We start from the raw sequence: 24,765 nt of genomic DNA, 5'->3' as shown, positions 1-24,765 counted from the left end.
AACTTATCAACTACGGAGAGAGCCAGCAAAATTCAACGAAGAGAATGATGAGTTAGGGCTCGCCGTCGACGGCGGTGCTGTGCCGCCGGGGGAGGGGGGACCGATTGGCCGGAAATTTAGTCATTGTTTAGTTAAATGTATTTTAAAAAACAATTGTTTATTTTTGTAATTCGCCTTACATGACATAATTGGATAGATTGTATTCTATAACACATCTTTCATTCTTTTTCTTAAATAAATCAAGGTCGTCTTAAATAAATTGGTTTTAAAAATATTTTTTTAGAAAAAACAAACAAAACACGGGCGAAGTTGTGAGTTGAGTCATGACTTTAGGAAAGTAAAATAAATAAATAAAAAATTGTGTTTAGTAACAAGACATCAATAAACACAAATAATTATGTTACTAAACTAGACAGTTGTTTTTAATTTAAATTGAAAAATGCATTTACATAATAATAAGTCGTGTTTTGAAATATAATTTTTAAATATAAAGTTGTGTTTTAAGACGTGACTCACCCAATGTAAATATATTACAATTTATAGGTAATTTTTATTTAAAAAATTGTCCCACAAATGTAGCCCAAAACAGATGTACCAAAAAAACATGACATAACAGCTAACTAAAATACAATACAGAATTTCAAATCACAAAAGAAACAATGGTGTACATTAAAAATAGCGGTTGCATTAACAAAGATTAGTGCATTTACTTCAGGTTTCTATTATAAGGAAAATAGGTATTATTATTTGATTTAAAAATGAGTATTCAATTGAGTTTCATACATTTTTAGCTCATGTAACAAAAAATAATAATAATTGAGTTTCATACATTTTTAGCTCATGTAACAAAAAAAATAATAATTGAGTTTCATACATTTTTAGCTCATGTAACCAATAAAAAATAATAATTGAGTTTCATACGTGTAAAGAAAATTATTGAACTTTACATTCTAGCTCTCATTATATTGCTTCTCCTCAGTGCTAATGCTGAAACATGCTAATCTTTTGGGAGCGAATTCCTATTGCAGTTGGACCAATATTCAGCTACCAGCATGGAGAATGAAGAGTTCGTACCCATGAGCTTTGAAGGCTTGTCATACTCCACCACTTTCCCTGCAGTAAGCAGAATAAACATAAGGAAAAAGGGATGACAAAAGAAGTAGCACAGTTGTATCTAGGAAAAGAAAATTTGAAACAAGAAGCCAAGTAGCATACCATAATTTGTAACCCCCTCCCCCAAGTAACTATTATAAATGGAATAATCTCATTTGGTGTCATTTTTCTTTTGAACCTTTTTATCCTCAATTATTGTAAATCACCACAAACTAAAACATTTTGCATCATTCAATACAAGTTACACTCAACCACATGTATAGGTAACTTCCAAGTCTAGGCACGGAGTGCCTATTAATAATAATAACAACATACCATAGGATAGGACCATGACCATGTCACTGTCTATTACAGTTGGAACTCTGTGAGCCACCGTTATAACTGTGCATTCTGAAAATTCTTGTCTGATGACTTGTTGAAGAATAACATCTGTGGCAGAATCAATGGAAGCAGTAGCTTCATCCAGAACAAGAATTCTGTTCCTCTTAAGAAGCACTCTTCCGAGACATATGAGTTGACGCTGTCCCACACTCCAGTTTTCACCTTCATCACTCACTGTTAAGTTGGTCAGAATTAGACTATTTCAGTCAGGAGTAAAATTTTTGTTTGTTGATACATTATATGTGTAAAATTTTAATTTGACTAATATGCAGTCATTGTTGCACAGTTGCACTATTATAACCAGGGTTTTTATTCACTCATTGTAGCTTTAAAATGATCTTGTTATTTCAAAAGAGAGACAAAACACCTTAGGTTAGAAAGGGCTTGCATTTCCCAATTTGGTATATATTGTATCTGTCTACCTATATTTTGATCTGTATCAAAAATTTACATGCCTGGCCCTGAACTCATAAAAGGTAGTTTCGGTTAAGAAATTCATAGTCCATGTAAAATTTTGTCAAATCTTTAATGGTATGGATCAACAATACAGTTTTGCAAATAATTTGAAAGAACTAACTATATTTATTGATTGATTCATGTAACTGGTCCTATCAATTAATATAGAGTTTGATTGTTGTCACTTTGAGTATGCTTCAAGTTCACAGATTTAACACACCAGAAGTGTCCAAGAGATTTGGAAGACTACTAATTGTTGCCTTAAGCTGACATTTCTCTAAAGCCTGTAAAAATGAAAGCCCACAAAACCTTTGCTTAGTGAATAGAAATAGAGAAAAACAATTCAATTTATTACATGTTTTTTCAATTGTAGAGCCAGTTGATTTACCTTCCATATTTCATCATCAGAGTACAGGCATAGAGGGTCCAAGTTCTTTCGAATGCTGCCCTTGAAAAGAGTTGGTTCTTGAGGAATGATGCTTAGCTTTGTTCTCAAATCTTTTAGCCCTATTGAGCAGATATTAATACCATCAATAAGAATGTCACCTCTGGTAGGCTCAACTAAGCGAAACAAAGCACTTATAAGTGTAGTTTTTCCACTTCCAGTCCTTCCCACAACTCCCACTCTACTCCCTTCTTCAAACCTACAAGAGATGCCCTTAAGAACTAATGGAGCATTTGGCCGATATCTAATCTGAAATCGTTGTACAGAGAATCAGACTTGAATTCATTTGTCATGAACATGGATAAAGGTGGAAAAGAGACGCAATCACATAAGTATATATTTGGTTAGTTCGTTACCTCTAGAGATTGGAGATCTATTCTACCCTTGGAAGGCCAAGAAGGTGGTGGTCTATTATCCTCTACAATTGCACTAGGCTCTGCCGGTATGTGAATGAATTGCTTGATTCTTTCAACAGAGATTACATAGTTTGATAAGTTACAAAACATTCGAGTCAGATAAACTACGGTTGCTGTCAATGAAAAAGCATAAGACAGAGAAAGTCCAACAAGGCCTGTAACCAGACAAACCCAAAAAATTGCTAGAAATTATCAGCAAGAAATAAATTCAAATATATGAACATAACATGAGAATGTAATATACGCTAATTTTGTTGAGTAATGATTGAATAACAATACCAGGGGCCACATATCCCTTTGGAAGTAGAACAAGCAGCAAAGCTGCAGTGAAGAGTGTCAAATTTTGAAGTAATTCAATCCTCAGAATTAACCATTCGATAGCAGCATTGGAATGAAAGAACATTGTGGCATCTGTGTCAACAAGATTAAGGTAGTTTTTGAAAAATCTGTCAGTCATGTTGAAAGCTCTGATAGTAACTGCACCAAGTGATGTCTCAGCTGTAAAATTCATAAGAGGAGCTTTAGTAGTTCCATTGATCCGTATAATTTCTCTAGCAGAAGCTTGATAATAGCCCTTCATCCAAAAAAAAAAAAGCACAGGTAAAATAACAAAACGATCATTACTACATTTGAGCAGGGCTAGGAAAAAAATTACCTGAACATATTTTGAGGCCACCATGGCAAGAACTGCAACAATGAGCACTTGCCATGTGACCGAAACCATTATCCCAATCATTGTCAGAAGTTCAGCTATTTCAGATGTTACAAAGATGGTGGTAAAAGGGATATCAAAATCTAAAATACTCAAATCTGATGAAGCCTGTAAGTTAGAGACATATTGGGTCAAAGAACAGTTACAAGAATAGAGATCAGTCTTTCAATACACAGTAAGAACCTTACTCGGGTCAAAATCCTTCCTATAGGGGTTGAATCAAAGAACAACATAGGAGCATTAAAGATAGCATCAGTGAAGGCAGAGAAAAAAGCTTTAGAAGCTTTTAAACCAAGATGTGCAGCAAAATAAGACCTCAGATATACAAAGACAATGCTTAAAAAAGAAATCACACTATAAACTCCAATTAAGATGCTGCTAGTTACTTTTTGCATTTCAATGGCTAGAGCAAGCCAATAAGTTGATGCAGCCTGAAAACCTACAAAAGCAAATTGTGCTAATATGCTCAAACATAGAAGCAAAGATCCCTTGGGGAAGAAAATATAGTCACAGAATGGCTTCCACCCAACATCACCACTCTCCTTTTCTTCTTCTTGTGTAAGTTGAATCTTGGTAGAAATGTCCCCATCACTTCCACCTTTAGTGAGATTACAAACATGAGAGTCCTCAAGCTGAACTGCAACCAAATTTTCAACTTCTCTTTTGTATGCACTACTTTTTTCTATCCCTGTAATTGCCTCTCTATGAGCACTCAAAAGTTGTTCAAATGCTGTTCCAGCAGTCAACAGATCTTCATAATTACCCAATTGAGTAATTTTTCCTCTTTCCATTACCTAAAATTGCAAACACAGTTTCCTTACTAATGGGTAGAGAACAAATAGAAATATAGAATTTGAATATGAGACAATACCAAGATTTTATCAACTTTTGAGAGAAATTCAACTTGATGAGTCACAAGAATAACTGTTTTCCTTCTTAAAGCAACCCTGACACAATCCTGCAATTGCATAACATAAATCAGAATAGTTTCCAGTATATGATCCAATGGTTTCATTGTTTTTTAGAATCAAATTGTGGTTCAAGTTACATTAAACAGAATAGAAGCAGTATGAGCATCTACAGCACTAAAAGGGTCATCTAGGAGATAGATATCAGCATCATTATAGACTGCACGAGCTAGTTGAATCCTTTGCTTTTGTCCTCCACTCATGTTGATCCCTCTCTGACCTATTTCCGTAAGATCACCATGTCTAAATCCATCAATATCCTTATCCAAGGCACAGACCTTAATGGTATATCCATACCTGGTTTCATCCATTGGTTTTCCATAGAGAATATTATCACGAATTGTACCACTTTGGATCCAAGGAGTTTGGGAAACGTAGGCAAGTGTTCCACATACACTAACCTGTTTTCCATTTTCACAAGAGCAAAAAAGAAAAATAAATAAAGAGTTTAATAGTCATTAAAATTACTAAGTTGCTTCATGTTTAATGTTATAATATACTAAATTTGGATGATCAATAACTCACAATTCCTGAAATTTTGGGTATCTCTCCAAGTATTGCATACAGGAGAGATGTTTTTCCAGCTCCAACTGGGCCACAAACTGCTACTGTCTGCCCCCACTTGATCTCAAAATTCACTTTCCTCAAAGTTGGAGGCACTGATTGCTGCTGATCCCAACTGAAGTTGCCTGCTAGAATTTCAACACTCTTGCTGCAAGAATCTTGTTTTGAAGTTCTTCTAATATCATCACTTTTTATCTCATCATCAAGCAAAAAAGTGTTGATACGATCAAAGGAGACCTTAACTTGGATCAGAACAGAAAGTGCTTCTGGAATCAATGTGACAGGTTCTCCCATGCTTCTCAATGCTGCAAGAACTGAGAAGATAGTTGCAGCATTCAACGGGGAACTCTGGAAAAGCGCGCATCCCACAAAAATAACCGAGGAAATGATGGCAGGAGACATCCAATATATAAATGTTCCATAAGCTCTCATAAACTGTGCTTCAGCCAAACATTTAAACTCTTTAGCGCGAAGGGATTCAACAAATTTCTTGAAGTTATCCTCCCAGGATTGTAGCTTTATGATTTTCATACTACTAAGAATCTCTGAAGTTGACCTCAGACGCTCATCCTGTGCAATCATAAATTCCGACCTACATTTTTGAAGGATCTTTGCAAATGGTACATTGAGAAATCCACAAATGATAAGAGGCACCAAACCAGGAAGAGCACCTAGACCAACAACACCAAAAAGGACACCAAGAGCCAGAAAAACTTGCAATGCAGAAAACATTAAAGTATGAAACCACCATGGAAACTCCCCCATTCGATAGGCATCAACTGCAATGTAATTCACAATCTCACCAGTTGAATGCCTTCTCCTACCCAAAGCTGAAAGTTTTAATTGCTTTTGATACACTGCAGCCATTAAAGCTGATCTCATTTTCATTCCTAACCTCCTTGAGTTAAAAGACCAATGCCTCTGAGAAACAGACTCAACTACCTTGGCAAATATAAGACACCCCACTATGGCTATTCCTTGTTTTAGCTCTTCCTCAATGCTACTGGAATAGTTTACAAAAGCATAAACAAGTAAAGGAGAAACAACAGCACAAATTGTCCTGAGAAATGCACAAATAGCTATGAAGATGTTTTCGTTCAAGTAAACTCGAGCTATGGACCATAGAACCAAGTTTCTAGAATTGTTCCTGCCCCTCTCCCTCAAAAGGGAATCCCATGCATGTACAAACTTTTGATAGGCAAAATCAGCTTTATCTTCAGAAGCAAGAGAAGGGATGTCTTCAAGTGCTAGTGGCTTTGAGTAACCCAAACTGAGTAAAGCATTCATCCAAGAGAAACTGAATCGGCTGCAAAAAGAGGCATGACCTAGTTCTGTTTGTTTATGCATGTCCTTATGAACTAATAGAGGCTCACATAAACTGGCATCTGGTGTTTCTTGTGGGACAAAGAAGCCATGGTTTTGGAAGGCACAGAAAATAGTTAGAATGTGCACTGGCCATATTGCCATATAAAAAATTTCAAATGTATGCTCTTTGACTAGAATTTCAACATTGAATGCTGAAACCAATGTACATGAAGTCATCCACCAAATAGAGCATGAAATTTTTATCCATTGGGATCTTTGAACAAACAATGAAACTGCTAAAGAAATCCAAACTAGTCCTCTGATAATGCAAACCAACAAGTTCAGCTGATTGAAGCCAGTGGTTTTTTTGGCTATGAGATTCCACAAACCATCAATAAAATATGCAATGCTTAAAAGAGTACAACATACTGAAGCAACTACATGAATCCACCCCTTTCTGTAGCTACTACTTGCAGGGCTTTTCTTGATCAGATTGGAGAGCAATGATGCATAAAAGACACCCATAAAAAAAATGTTGATAATGTCTATTATACACCTTTGGGTGGAAAAGGAAGTCAAACTGAATTCTCCAAGGCAAATCCATGAGAAGTTATCAGCAAATCCAGTAAAAGAGAAACAATGAGAGTTCATAATAATCTTTACATTCAAAGTTTGAAAACTTAAAGAAAACATGTTCTGTATATATAGAAGCACTATCCCAATTCTTAAAAGTTGCATCTGAATACGAGGTTGTCTTGAAGAAGAGCAAGAAGTAAAACACCATGTACACACCTACAACTACAACTACAAGAGGAATGGATTACGTTCCTCTAAATATATCAAAGTTACTCTGGTATAGACAAAAAAGTCACAAATTATAATTTTACAGGAACAAAAAACAAACCAAAATTTACAGGGATAAAATCCAAAATTTAGTATATTTACATCGACGAAAAAATATATTTAAGGCAACAAAATATAAGTGTCCTATATGGCGTACCTGTTGTGCCTCCCAAGCAAGCCATTTATGTAGTTCAGAGAGTGGCTTGTTGCATGCACGACAAGAGGTGTGTTCCTCGAGGTCCTCGTCCTATCCATCCAATTTTTTGTTACACTTTTTTTTTGGTTGTACTATTATCTTTTTCTTTTTATAATAAGTCTTTCTATTTTTTTTCTTAACTCAACGTATCAAGAGAGTTAATGATTAATTGTTTTTGAGATACTTTAGGATTTGATGTGAGTTACAAAAGTAATAAAATAAAAACTCGGTGTTAAAAGTAGGAATAATAAGCAGGAATAATGAACACATTATATCAATTAGACTTTTGTAATTCTCATAAGTTATTTTGATATAAAATTTTCCCTTTTTCGTAGCATAGTATTAGTGTGAATATTCACTAATTTTATTGATAACTAATATGGATATCTTTAATGAAGTTTTCCCTTCCAATCATATTATAAGATTCTTGAAACCGTACTAAAGGAACTGAGTCCAAGATCATTTGGACCAATAACTTGTTGGTAAAACTCTCTTTGTAAACAATATAACTTTAATAATCAAGTATGTGATTGATTTTGATTTTCATATGTTTCCATGTACTTTTTAATTGTATGTATACATTTTTTTATTTAGCAGATCCTTTGTTTTATAAGTTTTAGAAGAAAAAAAATATAATAATATATTTTCTTATTATAAAATTTATTTTAGGTTAAAAAATATTATTGATTCTTAATGATTATTAACATTTTAGAAACATGATTTGTCATGATTTTAAAATTGTCAATATTCATTACGAATTTATAAAATATCGTGTGAAAAACATGTTAGTAATATTTATTGATGCTTTATCGATATTTTTTAAATGTTACAAAAGATATACTTTGTTGTAGTGGATGTAATTGGGTCAGAGTCACAAAAATGTTACAAACCGAATATAATTGGGTCAGAATCACGAAAATCAAACCTAATGCGGGCTGCGGACAACCCGTGGACCAAATCCGCATAGTCAACGGGTTAGATGGGATTGACCCAAAAATATGACATAATCATGAACCGTTTAAGAAGACTGGTCTATAAACTTTTCAAAACGAGAGATTTTTCCGCTTATAACCCATATATATATAGGTAGTAAAATAATTTGTTCTTATATTTTAATAAGATAACAATCTTGATTTTTTTTATTAGATTGTTTATGATATAATATATGATAAGATATTTTATCAGTATTGTTAGTCTAACTAATCTTATCTGAGAATATATGATAAGATATTAGATTGGTATTCTTAGCCCAACTAATCAGTTTATCTTTGATATTCTATTAATTTAAGATACATAGAATCAATCCAGATGGAAATTTTTGTGCGTTAGTTGAAGAATCAATGCAAAGAATTGCTGAGGTAACGTTGAAGCATTGCTGCTTTCTTGGCCAAATTTTCTCTTAATGGCATTGGAGTTATGAAGACTTCTCGAAGAACTGCTTTCTTGACCATCCAATTCATCCTCACAGCCACAGCCACATCCATCACATCCTAGTTTATGTTATTAGGGAAATGTGTTCCAAGAAAGCAGCAATGCTTCAACGTTACCTCAGAATTCCATGCAGTTCAACACTTTGATGTTGTCTCAAGGGAGTGGATCATCTCATCAACACCACAAATCATATCAACCTTGGTTTTCTTCCCCTGGAGCAGCAATAGGAGCACAGAGTTCAGCTTGGTCACAACCACAATCGTCACATCCTAGCTTTGAAGTCCCAAGTAAGTCTTATTTTATTTTATCTGGTGAATTCACTAGAATTATGCCAATGTTGAGGGATTAAGAAGGGATTTGCTTGCATGAGATTAGAAATTCATGATGACATTAGAGTTTGTATCCGGTATTGGATAATATGGACAATTTAGTCATTTCCTGGAACATAATAATAATAATAATGATAAGACTTTTTTTTTCTGATCATTATCAATTGTGTAGAACTGTTATATTGTTTCAGTCCACAATAACAATTAGCAGTCTTCAGTACTTGTCAAATATCCATTTTTACATGTTGCCAAAACCAGATTCTCTTTTTACCCACCCCTATTGCTGTTCTATAAACTTTTCAAAACGAGAGATTTTTTAGCTTATAATGCATACATACATATATAGGTCGTAAAATAATTTGTTATTATATTTTAATAAAATAACAATCTTGATTTTCTTTTATTAGATTGTTTATGATAGAATATATGATAAGATATTCTATCAGTATTATTAGTGTAACTAATCTTATCTGATAGAATATATGATAAGATATTATATTGGTATTCCTAGTCCAACTAATCAGTTTGTATTTGATATTCTATTAACTTAAGATACATAGAATCAATCCAGATGGAAATTTTTGTGCGTTAGTTGAAGAATCAATGCAAAGAATTTCTGAGGTAACGTTGAAGCATTGCTGCTTTCTTGGCCAAATTTTCTCTTAATGGCATTGGAGTTATGAAGACTTCTTGAAGAACTGCTTTCTTGACCATCCAATTCATCCTCACAGCCACATCCATCACATCCTAGTTTATGTTATTAGGGAAATGTGTTCCAAGAAAGCAGCAATGCTTCAACGTTACCTCAGAATTCCATGCAGTTCAACACTTTGATGTTGTCTCAAGGGAGTGGATCATCTCATCAACACCACAAATCATATCAACCTTGGTTTTCTTCCTCTGCAGCAACAATAGGAGCACAGAGTTCAGCTTGGTCACAACCACAATCGTCACATCCTAGCTTTGAAGTCCCAAGTAAGTCTTATTTTATTTTATCTGGTGAATTCACTAGAATTATGCCAATGTTGAGGGATTAAGAAGCAATTTGCTTGCATGAGATTAGAAATTCATGATGACATTAGAGTTTGTATCCGGTATTGGATGATATGGACAATTTAGTCATTTCCTGGAACATAATAATAATAATAATGATAAGACTTTTTTTTTTCTGATCATTATCAATTGTGTAGAACTGTTATATTGTTTCAGTCCACAATAACAATTAGCAGTCTTCAGTACTTGTCAAATATCCATTTTTACATGTTGCCAAAGCCAGATTCTCTTTTTACCCACCCCTACTGCTGCTCTATAAACTTTTTAAAATGAGAGATTTTTCAGCTTATAATGCATACATACATATATAGGTCGTAAAATAATTTTTTATTATATTTTAATAAAATAACAATCTTGATTTTTTTTATTAGATTGTTTATGATAGAATATATGATAAGATATTCTATCAGTATTGTTAGTGTAACTAATCTTATCTGATAGAATATATGATAAGATATTATATTGGTATTCCTAGTCCAACTAATGAGTTTGTATTTGATATTCTATTAATTTAAGATACATAGAATCAATCCAGATGGAAATTTTTGTGCGTTAGTTGAAGAATCAATGCAAAGAATTGCTGAGGTAACGTTGAAGCATTGCTGCTTTCTTGGCCAAATTTTCTCTTAATGGCATTGGAGTTATGAAGACTTCTCGAAGAACTGCTTTCTTGACCATCCAATTCATTCTCACAGCCACAGTCACATCCATCACATCCTAGTTTATGTTATTAGGGAAATGTGTTCCAAGAAAGCAGCAATGCTTCAACGTTACCTCAGAATTCCATGCAGTTCAACACTTTGATGTTGTCTCAAGGGAGTGGATCATCTCATCAACACCACAAATCATATCAACCTTGGTTTTCTTCCTCTGCAGCAACAATAGGAGCACAGAGTTCAGCTTGGTCACAACCACAATCGTCACATCCTAGCTTTGAAGTCCCAAGTAAGTCTTATTTTATTTTATCTGGTGAATTCACTAGAATTATGCCAATGTTGAGGGATTAAGAAGGGATTTGCTTGCATGAGATTAGAAATTCATGATGACATTAGAGTTTGTATCCGGTATTGGATAATATGGACAATTTAGTCATTTCTTGGAACATAATAATAATAATAATGATAAGACTCTTTTTTTTCTGATCATTATCAATTATGTAGAACTGTTATATCGTTTCAGTCCACAATAACAATTAGCAGTCTTCAGTACTTGTCAAATATCCATTTTTACATGTTGCCAAAGCCAGATTCTCTTTTTATGCAAATTATTAGAATCATTTGAACTTTCTATTATCAGCACTAAGGTTAAAGGGACATGAGAAACCTCGGGATTAAAGTTTCTATGTATCAAAAAAATGCCAAGTTCGAAACAGATCTCTTAACACCATTAACAGATGTTTTCTTGTAAATTATATTAAAGAGCTATCTAGCTATCAGTTGTCTCTACCATTTTGCAAAAGTTTCCATAACTTGCTTTTGTTATGAGTGGTATAATATTATCTCAAGCATCTGAATCTGAGTACTTTATTGAACTTAGCATGTTAGACCAAATTTCAAGTACCTCTAAATCAAACTCTTGGGAAATCACACCAAAACAAAAACATCTCTGACACAATCACACCTCCCATTTAAAATATTAACTTCCCTTCTTTTTTCTATTTTTTTTCTTATTGGGTAAGAAAATTTGAAGTGCTATGGAATTTTAATTTTATATGTAGAAACATGTTCAAATTCTAGTTAAAAATGCTGCAGTTCTTCAAATTATCATGGCTTAACAAACCAAGAAAAAAATCGACAAATGTTGAAGGGGAGTTTATAAAGATATATAACTCTGCATCAGGTAGATTATTTTAAAAGTAAAACAGTGAAAAAGTAAGTCTGCACGTGATTTTCCATAATGTTATTATTCATTATTCAATGTTGCTGTCTGCTAAGATTTGAGGAAGAATTCTTCCTGCAGCTGGACCAATATTCAGCTACCAGCTTCGAGAATGAGGAGTTGGTCTCCATTAGTCTTGAAGGCTCCTCATATTCCACCAATTTCCCTTTAAAAAATGAGGTAACTGAGTGAACTAGAGAATAGAAGTAGTAAAAGGTGGAAAAAAAATGAAAGAACAAGTAATGAACATACCATAGGAGAGGACCATGACCATGTCACTATCTATTACAGTTGGAACCCTGTGAGCCACAGTTATAACCGTGCATTCTACAAATTCTTGTCTAATTATTTGTTGTAGAATGGCATCTGTGGCGGAGTCAATGGATGCGGTAGCTTCATCTAGAACAAGAATTCTGTTCCTCTTAAGTAGTACTCTTCCAAGACAAAACAGTTGGCGCTGTCCCAAGCTCCAATTTCCTCCCTCATCACTCACTGTATAACTTGTCAGAATTAGACTTCAATAGCTAAATTGTTCCAATTTCTTAATTTGCGAATTGAATGCTTTAAAAGTACAACATGTAAGAACAACTATGATTTTGAATTCCTCCTAAAGTTAAACCTCAAAAGAGTAAAGCAGCAATAGATTCTTGCCCAAGGCTGCAGAGAGAATTGGCTAGAAGTTTACTCACCAGAAGAGTCCAAGAGATTTGGTAGACGGCTGATAGTTTCCTTGAGCTGACATTTCTCTAAAGCCTATATACAAATTAAACATAACCAAACCTGAGCTTATTGAAAAGCTCACATAGAAGAGAATGGTATTTAAATATAACATTTTTCAACTGCAGAGCTAGTTCATTCACCTCCCATATTTCATCATCTGAGTACAGGCCTAGAGGGTCCAAGTTGGTCCTAATGCTGCCCTTGAAAAGAGTTGGTTCTTGAGGGATGATGCTTAGCTTCATTCTCAAATCCTTCAACCCAATTGAGCATATGTTAATCCCATCTATAAGAATATAACCTTTTGCTGGATCAACTAAGCGAAACAAAGCACTTATGAGTGTACTTTTTCCACTTCCAGTCCTTCCTACGACTCCCACTCTACTACCTTCTTTAAAAGTACAAGTGATGCCCTTAAGCACCAATGGAGCATTGGGACGATATCTAATCTGAAATCAATGTAGAAAAAAATGGCCATAAGACACAAAGAAGTGTCTATTCCAATTGAAAGTAATAAAATGAAGAAACAATATTGAAGGACAATGATGCAACTTTACCTCTAAGGCTTGAAGATCAATCCTGCCTTTTGAAGGCCATGAAGATGGAGGCCGGTGGTCCTCCAAGATGGCTGGAGGCTCCACTGGTAGGTGGATGAATTGCTTGATTCTTTCAACAGAGATAATGTAGTTTAATAAGTTGCAATACCATCGAGTCCAAAATATTTGAGATCCTGTCAAGGAGAAAGCATAAGAGAGAGACAGTCCCACAAGGCCTGCACAATCCAAGAGAATTGTCAAGAATTATTAGCTTGTTAATAGCATGCATCAAGCCTAAACTTGGTGATTAACCTTTACCTGAGGTCACATATCCCTGAGGAACTATGATAAGTAACAAAGCTGAAGTAATGACCGTCAAATTTTGAAGTGCTTCAATCCTTAAAACTAACCATTCCATGGCCACATTAGAATGAAAGAACAGTGCTGCGTCTGTGTCCACAAGCTTTAAGTAATTCCTAAAAAAAATTTCTGTCATGTTAAATGCTCTTACAGTAACCACACCAAGTGATGTCTCGGCTGCAAAATTCATGACAGGAGCTTTTGTGGTTCCATTGATCCTCATTAATTCCCTTGCTGAGGCTTGATAATATCCCTTTTAGGAGGAAAAAAAAAGATTAAGAAAATTCTAGCTGTGATCTAAGCTGGGACGGGAACTAGAAAAATATGAAAGTTGGTAAACCTGAACATATTTTGATGCAACCATTGCAGGAATGGCAACAATGAGAACTGGCCATGTTACTAAAGCCATTATACAAATCGTCACCATTATTTCAAGTCCTACAGATGCTACAAAGGTGATGGAATAAGGTATATCAAAGTCCAAAATACTTAAATCTGATGAAGCCTGAAAGAGAGGAAAAAAAATGATCAAAATTTTGAAGATGATTAAATAGTAATGAGCGGAAATTGTTTAGATTTTCTTTTCCATTGGGAATGAAATCTTACTCGGGTTAAAATCCTTCCCACAGGGGTTGAGTCAAAGAACAACATAGGAGCATTGAAGATAGCAGTTGTGAAACTGTTGAAGAAGGCTGTAGAAGCTTTTAACCCAAGGTGAGCAGTAAAGAGAGATCTTACATATACAAACCCAGCACTAGAAAATGAAATTAATGCATAAACTCCAATCAAGATGGCGCTAGTTATTTTTGGAACTTCAATGGCTAGAGCAAGCCAAAACATTGATGCAGTCTGCAAAGCAATAAAAGCAGATTGTCCCAACATGATCCAACACAGCATCAATGAACCCCTGGAAAATGAAATATAATCCCAGAATGTCTTCCAGCCAACATCACCAATCTGTTTTTCTTCTTCTTGGGTAAGCTGTACCCCAAGTTTACCCTCGGTAGAAATCTCTCCCTCACTTTGGTTTTTAGTGAGATAACCTTGAGACTCTTCTTTATGAGTTCCCTTTTCATTATTTTGATCCAACTCTGTAATTGCTTCCTTATGAGCCCTCACAAGTTGTTCAAAGGCTGTCCCAGCAGTCAGGAGATTCTCGTAATTGCCTGATTGAGTAACTTTTCCATCTTCCATTACCTAGAATTTGATTCATAACGTTTCATGTTAATCAATTATATACAAATGTAATGTAATAGGCATCCAAATGAGATTCTTTACCAGGATTGTATCAACTTCTGAGAGAAACTCCACTTGATGAGTCACTAGAATGACTGTTTTTTCTCTTAGAGCCGTCATTACACAGTCCTGTAAGTATGAAAATGTAAGTTGTTTGATTCACTGAAAATTAATTAAAAGAAATTCTTTTGTAAGAAAAAATGAATTAAAAGGTATTTTAATTAAAATAAATTATTTTTTATTTAAATAAAAATAGAGGTTTGGAATAAATAACAAATAAGAGTATTATAGAAAATAAAAAAAGTTTTAGAAAATAAGAGAAAGGTTTATTTTTTATTTATTTAATAGAGAGAGAAAATGTTTTATAATTAATAAAATAAACTAGAAAAATAGGAATAAAAATTAAGTCATCAAATTTCTTAACAAAGTAATCGGAAGAAAAGGAGCTCTAGAGAGTACCGGAAATGCCACCATTACATGCTTGAACGACTACATCGAAGTAATGAATGAGTTACTCACGTTTGGAGTTAGAATGAATATGTGTAGAGATTCCTAAAGGATAAATTTTGAGTTATTTTTGGGTTTTTTTATGAATTTTAATTTTGTTTTTATACTTTTATTCGTAAATTGATTGTGTTTGACGAACCAAATGATGTTCCGATGCGAAATTGTTGTGAAATTGATATGTTCTTGTGTTGAGTGTGAATTCTAGAAATTAGGTCTTGTTCTAATTAGCTTGAATTGATGAAATTAAGTAAGGAAAGATTTAACATAAGGGGAAATGAGTTTCCTCTTTTCATTCTCTTGTATTTAAATTCAATAAAATAAATTATTAAATTCATTTTTTTATTTTACGCGCATATATGTTGCAAGTTATTGATTTAATATATATGTGTTTTGTGTCATGTAAATGTTATTAGTGTGTGATGTGTGTATGATTTATGAGGCGTGATAAATTGTTATATTGAAATCATGAAATTTTGATTGAAATTAAATATAAATGACAAGTTGAACATATGTTAATTTGTGAGATACACGTGAACATGCGACGATGAATTTTGATGTTGTGATATGTTAAATTATGAACATGGGATATGGTTGTCAATAAACATTTGGTTAATACTTGATATTACTTGTGTTGTGAATTATAAATTATATAATAACCCAACTGGTATTTACCTTAAGAAAAAATGTTTATGCGCTAGGTGTTAAAACGAAAGTGTAGGGTTCCAAGTTAGGAACCTGAGGTGTTAAATTGTAACACAATGTGTTAAACGTTTTTGAAAATAAGTGTGAGGTCATGTGTATTGTATAATTTTTTAGCACTGTCTACGTGTAAAAGTTGTTTTAGGGGTTAGACATGAATCAGGAAGGTGAAACCCTAATAAATTCTTCGAAGTCTAGGCTTTGAGATAAATACACTCGGTTTGAGTATTTCTTTAAGTTTATATATTGATCCTTGGAGCATTCTCACAAAATAGAGTGACCCTGATTGATCACCTTATGATTTTAATTAGTGAGAGTAACCTGACATACTCATTGTGTGGCATGTCATTGTGTGACATAACACATTGCATATAAGTTTGAGTGTTAGTATAATTGTTGCATAACACTTGTGAATTATTTCTTATGAAATTGGTGAGTGTTGTTACGTCTTTGAGTTGAGTATGTGATTCATGTGTAATGTGATTGGTGATTGAAAAATAAATTTTAAATGATAATGTAGTGAAGTGACGTGGATTGTATTAAGTTGAATTATCTGATAAATATTTTCATAATCTATTTTGCTTATGTCTTTATTTATCTGTATTTTATTTAGAAATGTAATAATTCACTCTTGGTGTGTGTTTGTGTTTGGGTTGAATGTTATTTTGCTTCAAGTGAGCTAGCCTATGATGATGATCATGCTGGAGATGATGGAGAGACTTAACCTTTTTCAAGGAAATGCTCTGATAGATATGATATGAGGACATGAGACCTTTAATTCACATGTTATGATTTCATGAATAATGTAATTGTTTTGTAATTTCTGCTATTAGTTGAATTTCTTTTCATAAACTTAGACAACTGTGTTTTGAACCGAGACAAGTGTGTGTTGAAGTTTAAGAATCTAAAAGTGATAGCTTCTTACATTGAACAGAATAGCAGCAGTGTGAGCATCAACTGCGCTGAAAGGGTCATCGAGGAGATAGATGTCAGCGTCATTGTAGACTGCACGAGCTAGTTGAATCCTTTGCTTTTGTCCTCCACTCATGTTAATCCCTCGCTGACCTATTTCTGTAAGATCACCATGGCTAAAGTCTTCAATATCTTTATCTAAAGCACAAACTTTAATGGCATTCTCATATCTTGTTTTGTCCATTGGCTTGCCGAAGAGTATATTATCTTGAACTGTCCCACCTTGTATCCAAGAAGTTTGAGAAACATAGGCTATGGTGCCACACACATTAACCTGTTTTCCATTATTGTGAAGATTCAGGGAGGAAAAAGTGTTAGTTAGCAAGATTAGAAACATGAATTTGACATGACAAAAACTAGAGTCTTTTGGTTAGTAACTCACAGTTCCTGAGATCTTGGGAACCTCTCCAAGTACAGCATACAAAAGGGATGATTTTCCAGCTCCAACTGGTCCACAAACTGCAACTTTCTGTCCCCATTTGATTTCTAAATTCAAATCTCTTAAAGTTGGGGACACTGATTCATGATCCCAAACGAAGTTACCAGCTTGAATTTCCACCGCATTTATTGAACTTCGGTTTATATTTCTTCTGTTACCATCGCTTCCGTCTAACTCTTCATCAAGCAAAATGGTATTGAGACGATCAAAGGAGACCTTAACTTGGATCATAATAGAAAGAGCCTCCGGAATCATTCGAACAGGTTCTCCCAAGTTCCTCAACATTGCAAGAACTGTGAAAATGGTCCCAGCATTCAATGGGGCACTATTGAAAAGAGCACAGCCGAGGAAAACAACAGCTGAAACAATGGTAGGAGACATCCAATATAGAAATGAACCATAAGCTTTCATGATCTGTGCCTTAGACAGCCAGATGAACTCTTTAGCACGTAGGTTCTCAACCAAATTCTTGAATTTGTCCTCCCAGGATTGTAACTTAATGATTTTCATGCTATTTAGAATTTCTGAAGTTGATCTAAGACGCTCATCCTGTGAAATCATGAACTGTGCCATACAATTCTGTAGGATTTTGGCAAATGGAAAATTGATAAGTCCACATATAAGAAGAGGGACTAAACCAGGAAGAACACCAACACCCACAACACCGAAAAGGATACCAATAGATAGGACAAGTTGCAATGTAGATGTCCATGCTATATGAAACCACCATGGAAATTCTCCCATACGATACGCATCAACTGCAATGTAATTCACAATTTCACCTGCTGAGTGCCTTCTCCTTGCTGAGCTAGAAAGCTTTAGCTGTTTTCTATACACTGCAACCATCAGAGCTGATCTCATCCTCAATCCTGACCTCCTGGAATAAAAAAACCAATGTCTCTGGGACAAAGATTCAACCACTTTGGAGAGAATAAGAAAACCAACTATGGAAAGACCTTCTTTGAGATTTGTATTCTTGGCATCCCTACTATTTGAGTAGTTTACAAAAGCATAGAGTATTAAAGGAGAAACAGAAACGGCAAAGGTTCTGAGTAGTGCCCAAAAAGCTATTAATATGTTCTCTTTTAAGTGAGTTCTAACAACAGACCAAAGAACCAAGTTTTTGGTATTGGTCTTGCTCCTCTCCCTTACAAGGGATTCCCATGCATGCATAAAGTTTTGGTAGCCTAAGTTTGCTTCATCTTCAGAAAGAAGGGAAGGGATGTCTTCAAGAACTAGTGACTTTGAGTAACCAAGACTGAGTAAGGAATTAATCCAAGAGAAAGTCAATTTGCTGAGAAAGTTAGCACGGCCTAGTCCTGTTTGTTTAGTGTCAACTTCTTGGTCTAAGAGTGGCTCAGATAAACTTTGTGGCACACTTTGAGAGACAAAGTAACCAAGATTTTGGAAGGCACAGAAGAGAAGAAGAAAGTGTAAAAACCATTGTATGATATCAAAAATTTCTATTGCTTGCTTTTTAAACAGAATTTCAATGTTTAGAACTGAAGCCAGTACACAGGAACATGCCCACCAGACAGAGTTAAGAATTTTGATCCATTTGAGTCTCTGAACAAGCAAAGAAACTGCCAAAGAAGTCCAAATGAATCCTCTGACAATGCAAGCTAACCAGTTCAGCTGCTTAGAGTTATCAGTTTTGGCTATGAGATTTCTCAAGCCAATACTGTAAAACACAATGCTAATAATAGCACAGCAGATAGAGACAAGAATGAAAAACCTGCTTTTGCTGGGACTACCACACTGAGAATTTCTTCTCATTAAACTGATAATCATAGAGGTGTAGAAGACACAGATAAAAAGTAGATTTATAGCATCTATTGTGGTCCTTTGAGAACAGAAAGAAGTGAAATCAAAATCCTTCAGACAAATCCCTGAGAAATCATCTGCATATATATCCATTAAAGAGAAATCATCAAAGCTTGATCAACACTTTTACACGCAGCAATTCAAAGTTGGTTTACATGAAAAGGGAGCTTTAATGCATATAAAATTAGAACGCGTGTACTGTGACATCAAAATGGTGAAGAAAAGCAAGAAATCTTTACATATTACACTTGCAAACATTCACAAAGAAAACACAAACCATACTGTATCATAACATAAACATACCTATTATGTTCCCAAAGTAAGCCATTTTTGGAACTTGAATTTGAATGATATCTTTTTTGCTGCAAAGCAGCCTCTTAGTAACAGGACAAATACTTCAAGAAAGAAACTTGAGTACGGCACGCCCTTTGTTCAGGCATATTATATAATATATTTTTTTCACCATGATATTGGTGTGATATATTCACAAACTTTACAAATCATTAATTTCTATTAAAAAACCTAACAAACTATTTTTAATGAAATTTCTTATTTTAACTGCATATTATTTTTCATCCAATCCACTAATATTGGTTTACTTGCTGAAATTTTAATAAAGAACATTTTAAAGATAATTTTAAAGTATAATTGATTGATATTTGCTTATATATTAGGAAGAAAAAAATTGTTGTTGATGGAAGGAGTATATTTTTTCCATCAAAGGAGAAAATATATCATAATTTGCAAGATACAGATTTTAATAAAAACTTATTATTCTTAGTTAACATCCGAATTATTAGCGGACTCTTACAACAAAAGTTACAAAACTACCCCCGCTTAAATGATATATATGCACGACATTGCTTTTAATATATAGATGCACTAATTAATGTATTAGTACATTAATTGTCTTAAGAGTGTGTTTGGATAGAAAATTTTAATTAAGGAAAGTAATTTATTACAGAATTTGAATTTCTGTAATTTAGAATTCTTGTTTGGATGTTTTTTATGAAGAATTTAAAATTTTGGAATTTTAAAACAGAATTTTAAACAACTGGAATTTCAATTTCCTTCTAAAATGTGAAAAATTAAAATTCTCTTCTTCTTTAAGAAATACCGTCAGAACTCCTAAAATATCGATCGGGTGTGAGCATACAGGAATATGTATAGCTAACACACCAACGATATTTTCTCTTTTTTCATTCATTTTTTTCATCCTCATAATTTTAATTTTTTTTATTCAAATACAAAATTTTAAAAATAAAAGAATTTCAATTGAAATATTTGAAATTCTTAAAATTTAAAATTTTACAAAATTTTTAATTTCTCCATCCAAACACACTATTACTTTATAAAATGTAGTTATCATCACATTCTTCCTCCAGTGAGATGTTATAATTTTTATTTCCATCTTATATTAATACCATTATATCATTCTGTGGCCCCATGTGACTCGATGTTATCAAAGTTAAATCCCGGATTAGTCCAACAGTTATACCATAACAGGCTTACTTCAGCCTTTTGTAATTTTGTTTCATTAAAGAAAGAAAAAAAAATACTTCTTTGACCAAACAAAGAAGCAGCCAGAGACATCGTACAAATACTACTAATCATAGTTGGTAATACAAAAAAAAAAAAAAAAACAACAATAAGTATAAGAGATTTTCTTTCTGCCTCCAACATATTTATATACTTAAAAAAATATATTATTAGATTAAAATTAATTATTATAAAATTTATTATATAAATTTATATGTATTAAATATATATTATAAATTTTATTGTTATTTATGGTGAAATTAATTATTTTTTAATACAATTAACCTATTAACTTATTTGATTAAAGCATCTATTAAGAAAATTCCATAAAATAGAAAAGAAGAGGAATAAAATTAAATAAAAAAAAATGAGAGGGAGCAGTTGAAGCATAAAACTGCAGTTATGCCATAAGAAAAGTCACATTAGTTATCACCTGAAATTGAAGAGTAAAAATGTCTAAAGAAAGATAAAGAAAAATATATTGTCATTGTATATTATTATGGGAATGGAGATATTGTGTGCTTCTGTATATGCAATTTTTTTTAAAGAGGTTAAATAGGAAATGAGAAATAGAATTATTCTAAGACTTATTCAGTTAGTGAAGTAGTAGCTTTTTTTATTTGTAATTAAAACATAATGTGATGCAATTTGTAATGTTAGTTAAGAGGTAAAATAATCCCAAAAATGTAGAGACAAAAAGTGGGAATCTTCATTATCATCGTTACAAGTAATTTTTCAATCAATACCATCTATGAGAATTTTGATTAGAAAATAAAAACTTGAGATCGACTATTATGTGAAAAAAAAAATCCACAAACGAACCAATCCATCAATTTCCAACGAAGATGATGATGATGACGGATAAAACACAGAAAATGATGGGTTGAGATTCCTCAGAAGAGTCGTGGTTAAATTTGCAACAACATATGGATGGAAATTGAGATTTGATGATGTCAGGTTCTTGAAATTAAGAATCGGATGTTGTCTTTTATTGTTGGAACGTACAATGGTAAGGTAATTACTAGTACAGAAGAACTTGTTTATAAAAGTTAACATTTTTTAGCTAGTTTGCCGAGTGATTTGATTGTTAGCAATACAATTTCTAAGTTCCAGTTCTTTGGTTTGAACTTTGAAGCCAGCAGAAGCAGCGGGATAAGCAACATTTTTTTATAGAATTCAATTTCAACTCTTTCTTTCTTTTTGACAGAGAAGATCCAGTTTCTATTCTTAAGAATAGAAAAAAAAATCTTAAAATTCTTAAATTTTATGAGATTTTTTAAATCAGCAAACATTCATTCATGTGGTACCAGTGGTACGTATATATATAATGTCAATACAATAATCTTTAGCTGGAGCAACAGGGTTACTAAATACTACTTCCATTTCTTTTTAATTGTGAAATTTTTAGAGAATTTTATTTCTATTTACTTTTCATTTTTAAAGTTCAAAATTAATTATTATTTTATCAATTATATCCTCACTTGTCTCGTAATCTTTAATTAATTTATTCATACATATTATTGTGGAATAGAAAGAAAAAGAGGTGAAAATAAGAAATTTTGCAATTATTATATTTTTTTATTTCTACGTAATAACCTTAAAGGAACTTAAAAAACAGATACAAATAAATGAAAATTTGGAGTAAAACTTCAAAGTTAATAGTAATAGAGATTTTCAAAACTTTAGTTTCCAATTGTTATACTTTGGATGTTGCTTGTAATTAATTTTGAACGCTTGTATTGCAGACTTTGAGACTTTCTAAGATGGAGTAATTCTTGCATGAGCATGATGTTTATAGGCACAACCAATTTAAAACTCCAAAATAATATTAAAACTATTTTTGTACGTACGTGTTGAACTTTAATTTGGTTGGTTATACCTACAGACACACTATCAATAATGGGTTGACATGTCGTGTCATATATGTACGCATCATATGAAAGAAGCCAAATAATAATCACAATTGATCGAAAGGGTACATAATTCAAGGCCATCAAGCTGTCTCAGATAACCCCTTTGCTCATCAGACAGATAATTTATCTGACTGGGCCAATAATAACTAAGACAGACAGAGATTTATGTCGGCTGTTGGCTGTCTGTATTCGAATTTCACAGATACTGAAATAATTTGACTGGTGGTTCTATCTATAGTCTTTGAATTATATCATCATTTTTGTTGAGATCCCACGTGATATGATCTAGATGGTCCTATTAAGGTTTGGACTCACTTTATAGGTTACTTTTATAAGATTAAATTAGATTCTAAAGTGAAAGTTAGATGAAAGTTTATCTATAAAAAAATCTCATTTAAAATTCATGCTAGCTAGTTGGACTATGCTGATCGAGAATAATCAACTGCCGCATACATGTTTATCCATCAATGCATGGTAAAAAATTGTATAAACATTGTATTTCTCTTGTTGAATTTTCATTTCTTTATAAACATTGTATTTCTCTTGTCTCAATCAATGACAAGAAAGATACAAGCAACCATAAAGGCAGGGTGGGGGCCTTAGTATTCAGGCAAGGTCCTAAATTTCTTCATAAGGAGTTCCTGCTGCAGCTGGACCAGTATTCAACTGCAAGCTTGGATAATGAAGAAGATTTGGCCTCCATAAGTTTTGATGGTTCATTTTACTCCACCAGTTTACCTACAATCAGAATATAAAACTCACTGTCAATGGTATGAATCAAACATTTTTTACTGTCAACTTATACCAACTAGATAGGATTAAAACCAAGCAAACCGATTTCAAGAATTAAAAAAATGGTTTGAATTTTCTACATTTTGTTACAACATTACCATAACTATTTGGGGGAATGGGGTGAGAGCTTTAAGTGTTCTACTATGTATTAAAGAAAAGAAGCTTACCATAAGACAGAACCATGACCGTGTCACTGTCTATTACAGTTGAAACTCTGTGAGCCACATTTATAACTGAGCATTCAGAGAATTCATGCTTAATGACACTTTGAAAAATGGCATCTGTTGCAGAATCAATGGAAGCCGTTGCTTCATCTAGAACTAAAATTCTATTACTTTTTAGAAGAATCCTTCCAAGGAAAAATAATTGGCGTTGGCCCATGCTCCAATTTTCACCTTCATTAATCACCATAAAATAAACCAAGAACATAATGAAGTTATATATGGAAAGTATTTTCTACATCTGTTTTGTATGTATAATTGATATGGCCAAAGTATAAAATGATTAACATTTGAAAAAGCCACTCAAGGATGATTCCTCCTAGGACAAACAAGCATTAAAAAATAATTCATGTCATATAAATTGTTCTCGTACAACACCTTTTTCATAATTTATATTTTAAAAACTATCTATTTTAGTGAAAAAGTCCTAAAGTTGGACTTCCTCATAGTCCATTACAATTAAAGTTGTACTTTCTCATAAGTATTTTTTTTAAAAAAAAATATGTTTTAGGAGTTAATTTAAAATTAATAGTACATGTAAAATTTGGATATGTGACTTTTAAGTTATTATCAACTGAGTTAATAGACCAATTATATTATAAAATAATTAATATCAATATATATAACATTAAAATTTTTAATGTATATTTAATACACATGTAAATTTACATGATAAATTTTGTAACAATTAATTTTGGTGCATTAATTTTTAATGTATATTTAATGCATGCAAATTTACATAACAAATTTTGTGACAATTAATGTATATTTAATGCACATATAAAAATTAATGCACCAAAATTAATTGTCACAAAATTTATTATGTAAATTTAAATGTGTATTTAATATACATTAAAAAATTTAGTGTTATATATAACAATATTAATTATTTTATAACATAATTGACCTATTAACTCAGT

The 24,765-nt window shown here is 32.9% G+C and overlaps 2 protein-coding genes across 5 annotated transcripts; both read right to left on the bottom strand.

Annotated features, from left to right (window-relative positions):
• Positions 1-759: 759 nt before the first annotated feature.
• Positions 760-7,462, bottom strand: LOC100813711 (ABC transporter C family member 8). Of its 4 annotated transcripts, none has more exons than XM_006585462.4 (12): positions 7,361-7,462; positions 5,017-6,940; positions 4,572-4,892; positions 4,395-4,481; positions 3,712-4,317; positions 3,467-3,631; positions 3,091-3,385; positions 2,752-2,966; positions 2,339-2,644; positions 2,171-2,234; positions 1,429-1,668; positions 760-1,113 (listed from the first exon to the last, which is right to left on the bottom strand). In XM_006585462.4, the coding sequence occupies exons 1-12, from the start codon at positions 7,456-7,458 to the stop codon at positions 998-1,000; spliced, it is 4,437 nt and encodes a 1,478-aa protein (XP_006585525.1). In that variant the 5' UTR covers positions 7,459-7,462; the 3' UTR covers positions 760-997. The 4 variants fall into 4 exon arrangements, with proteins under 4 accessions (XP_006585525.1, XP_006585527.1, XP_003533014.2 ...); XM_006585464.4 differs by having other exon boundaries at positions 5,017-6,449; positions 7,361-7,448; XM_003532966.4 differs by lacking the exon at positions 7,361-7,462 and having other exon boundaries at positions 5,017-7,352.
• Positions 7,463-12,023: 4,561 nt separating this feature from the next.
• LOC100784827 (ABC transporter C family member 8) lies at positions 12,024-19,842 on the bottom strand. Its single transcript, XM_003531577.4, has 12 exons — positions 19,684-19,842; positions 17,500-19,457; positions 17,071-17,391; positions 14,982-15,068; positions 14,310-14,900; positions 14,044-14,208; positions 13,662-13,956; positions 13,365-13,579; positions 12,951-13,256; positions 12,780-12,843; positions 12,343-12,582; positions 12,024-12,256 (listed from the first exon to the last, which is right to left on the bottom strand). Exons 1-12 carry the CDS (start codon positions 19,706-19,708, stop codon positions 12,126-12,128), a joined length of 4,398 nt encoding a protein of 1,465 aa, XP_003531625.1. The 5' UTR covers positions 19,709-19,842; the 3' UTR covers positions 12,024-12,125.
• Between the last annotated feature and the right edge of the window lie 4,923 nt (positions 19,843-24,765).

This window comes from Glycine max, chromosome 8, assembly GCF_000004515.6.
Source record: "Glycine max cultivar Williams 82 chromosome 8, Glycine_max_v4.0, whole genome shotgun sequence".
Classification (NCBI taxonomy): Eukaryota; Viridiplantae; Streptophyta; class Magnoliopsida; order Fabales; family Fabaceae; genus Glycine; species Glycine max.
The sequence above is the reverse complement of the archived record's forward strand: the minus strand, read 5'-3'. Positions and strand labels throughout refer to the sequence as shown.

Bases quoted from the DNA above. Each gene is read 5' to 3' on its own strand.
- LOC100813711 (XM_003532966.4), bottom strand. From the start codon at position 7,098: ATGCAACTTTTAAGAATTGGGATAGTGCTTCTATATATACAGAACATG. The intron at 3,632-3,711 runs GTAAGGTTCTTA...TCTAACTTACAG, and splicing joins TAGGAAGGATTTTGACCCGA to GCTTCATCAGATTTGAGTAT. The intron at 1,669-2,170 runs GTGTGTTAAATC...CCAACTTAACAG, and splicing joins AAATCTCTTGGACACTTCTG to TGAGTGATGAAGGTGAAAAC.
- LOC100784827 (XM_003531577.4), bottom strand. From the start codon at position 19,708: ATGGCTTACTTTGGGAACATAATAG. The intron at 17,392-17,499 runs GTGAGTTACTAA...AATGGAAAACAG, and splicing joins TTCCCAAGATCTCAGGAACT to GTTAATGTGTGTGGCACCAT. The intron at 12,257-12,342 runs GTATGTTCATTA...CATTTTTTAAAG, and splicing joins GGTCATGGTCCTCTCCTATG to GGAAATTGGTGGAATATGAG.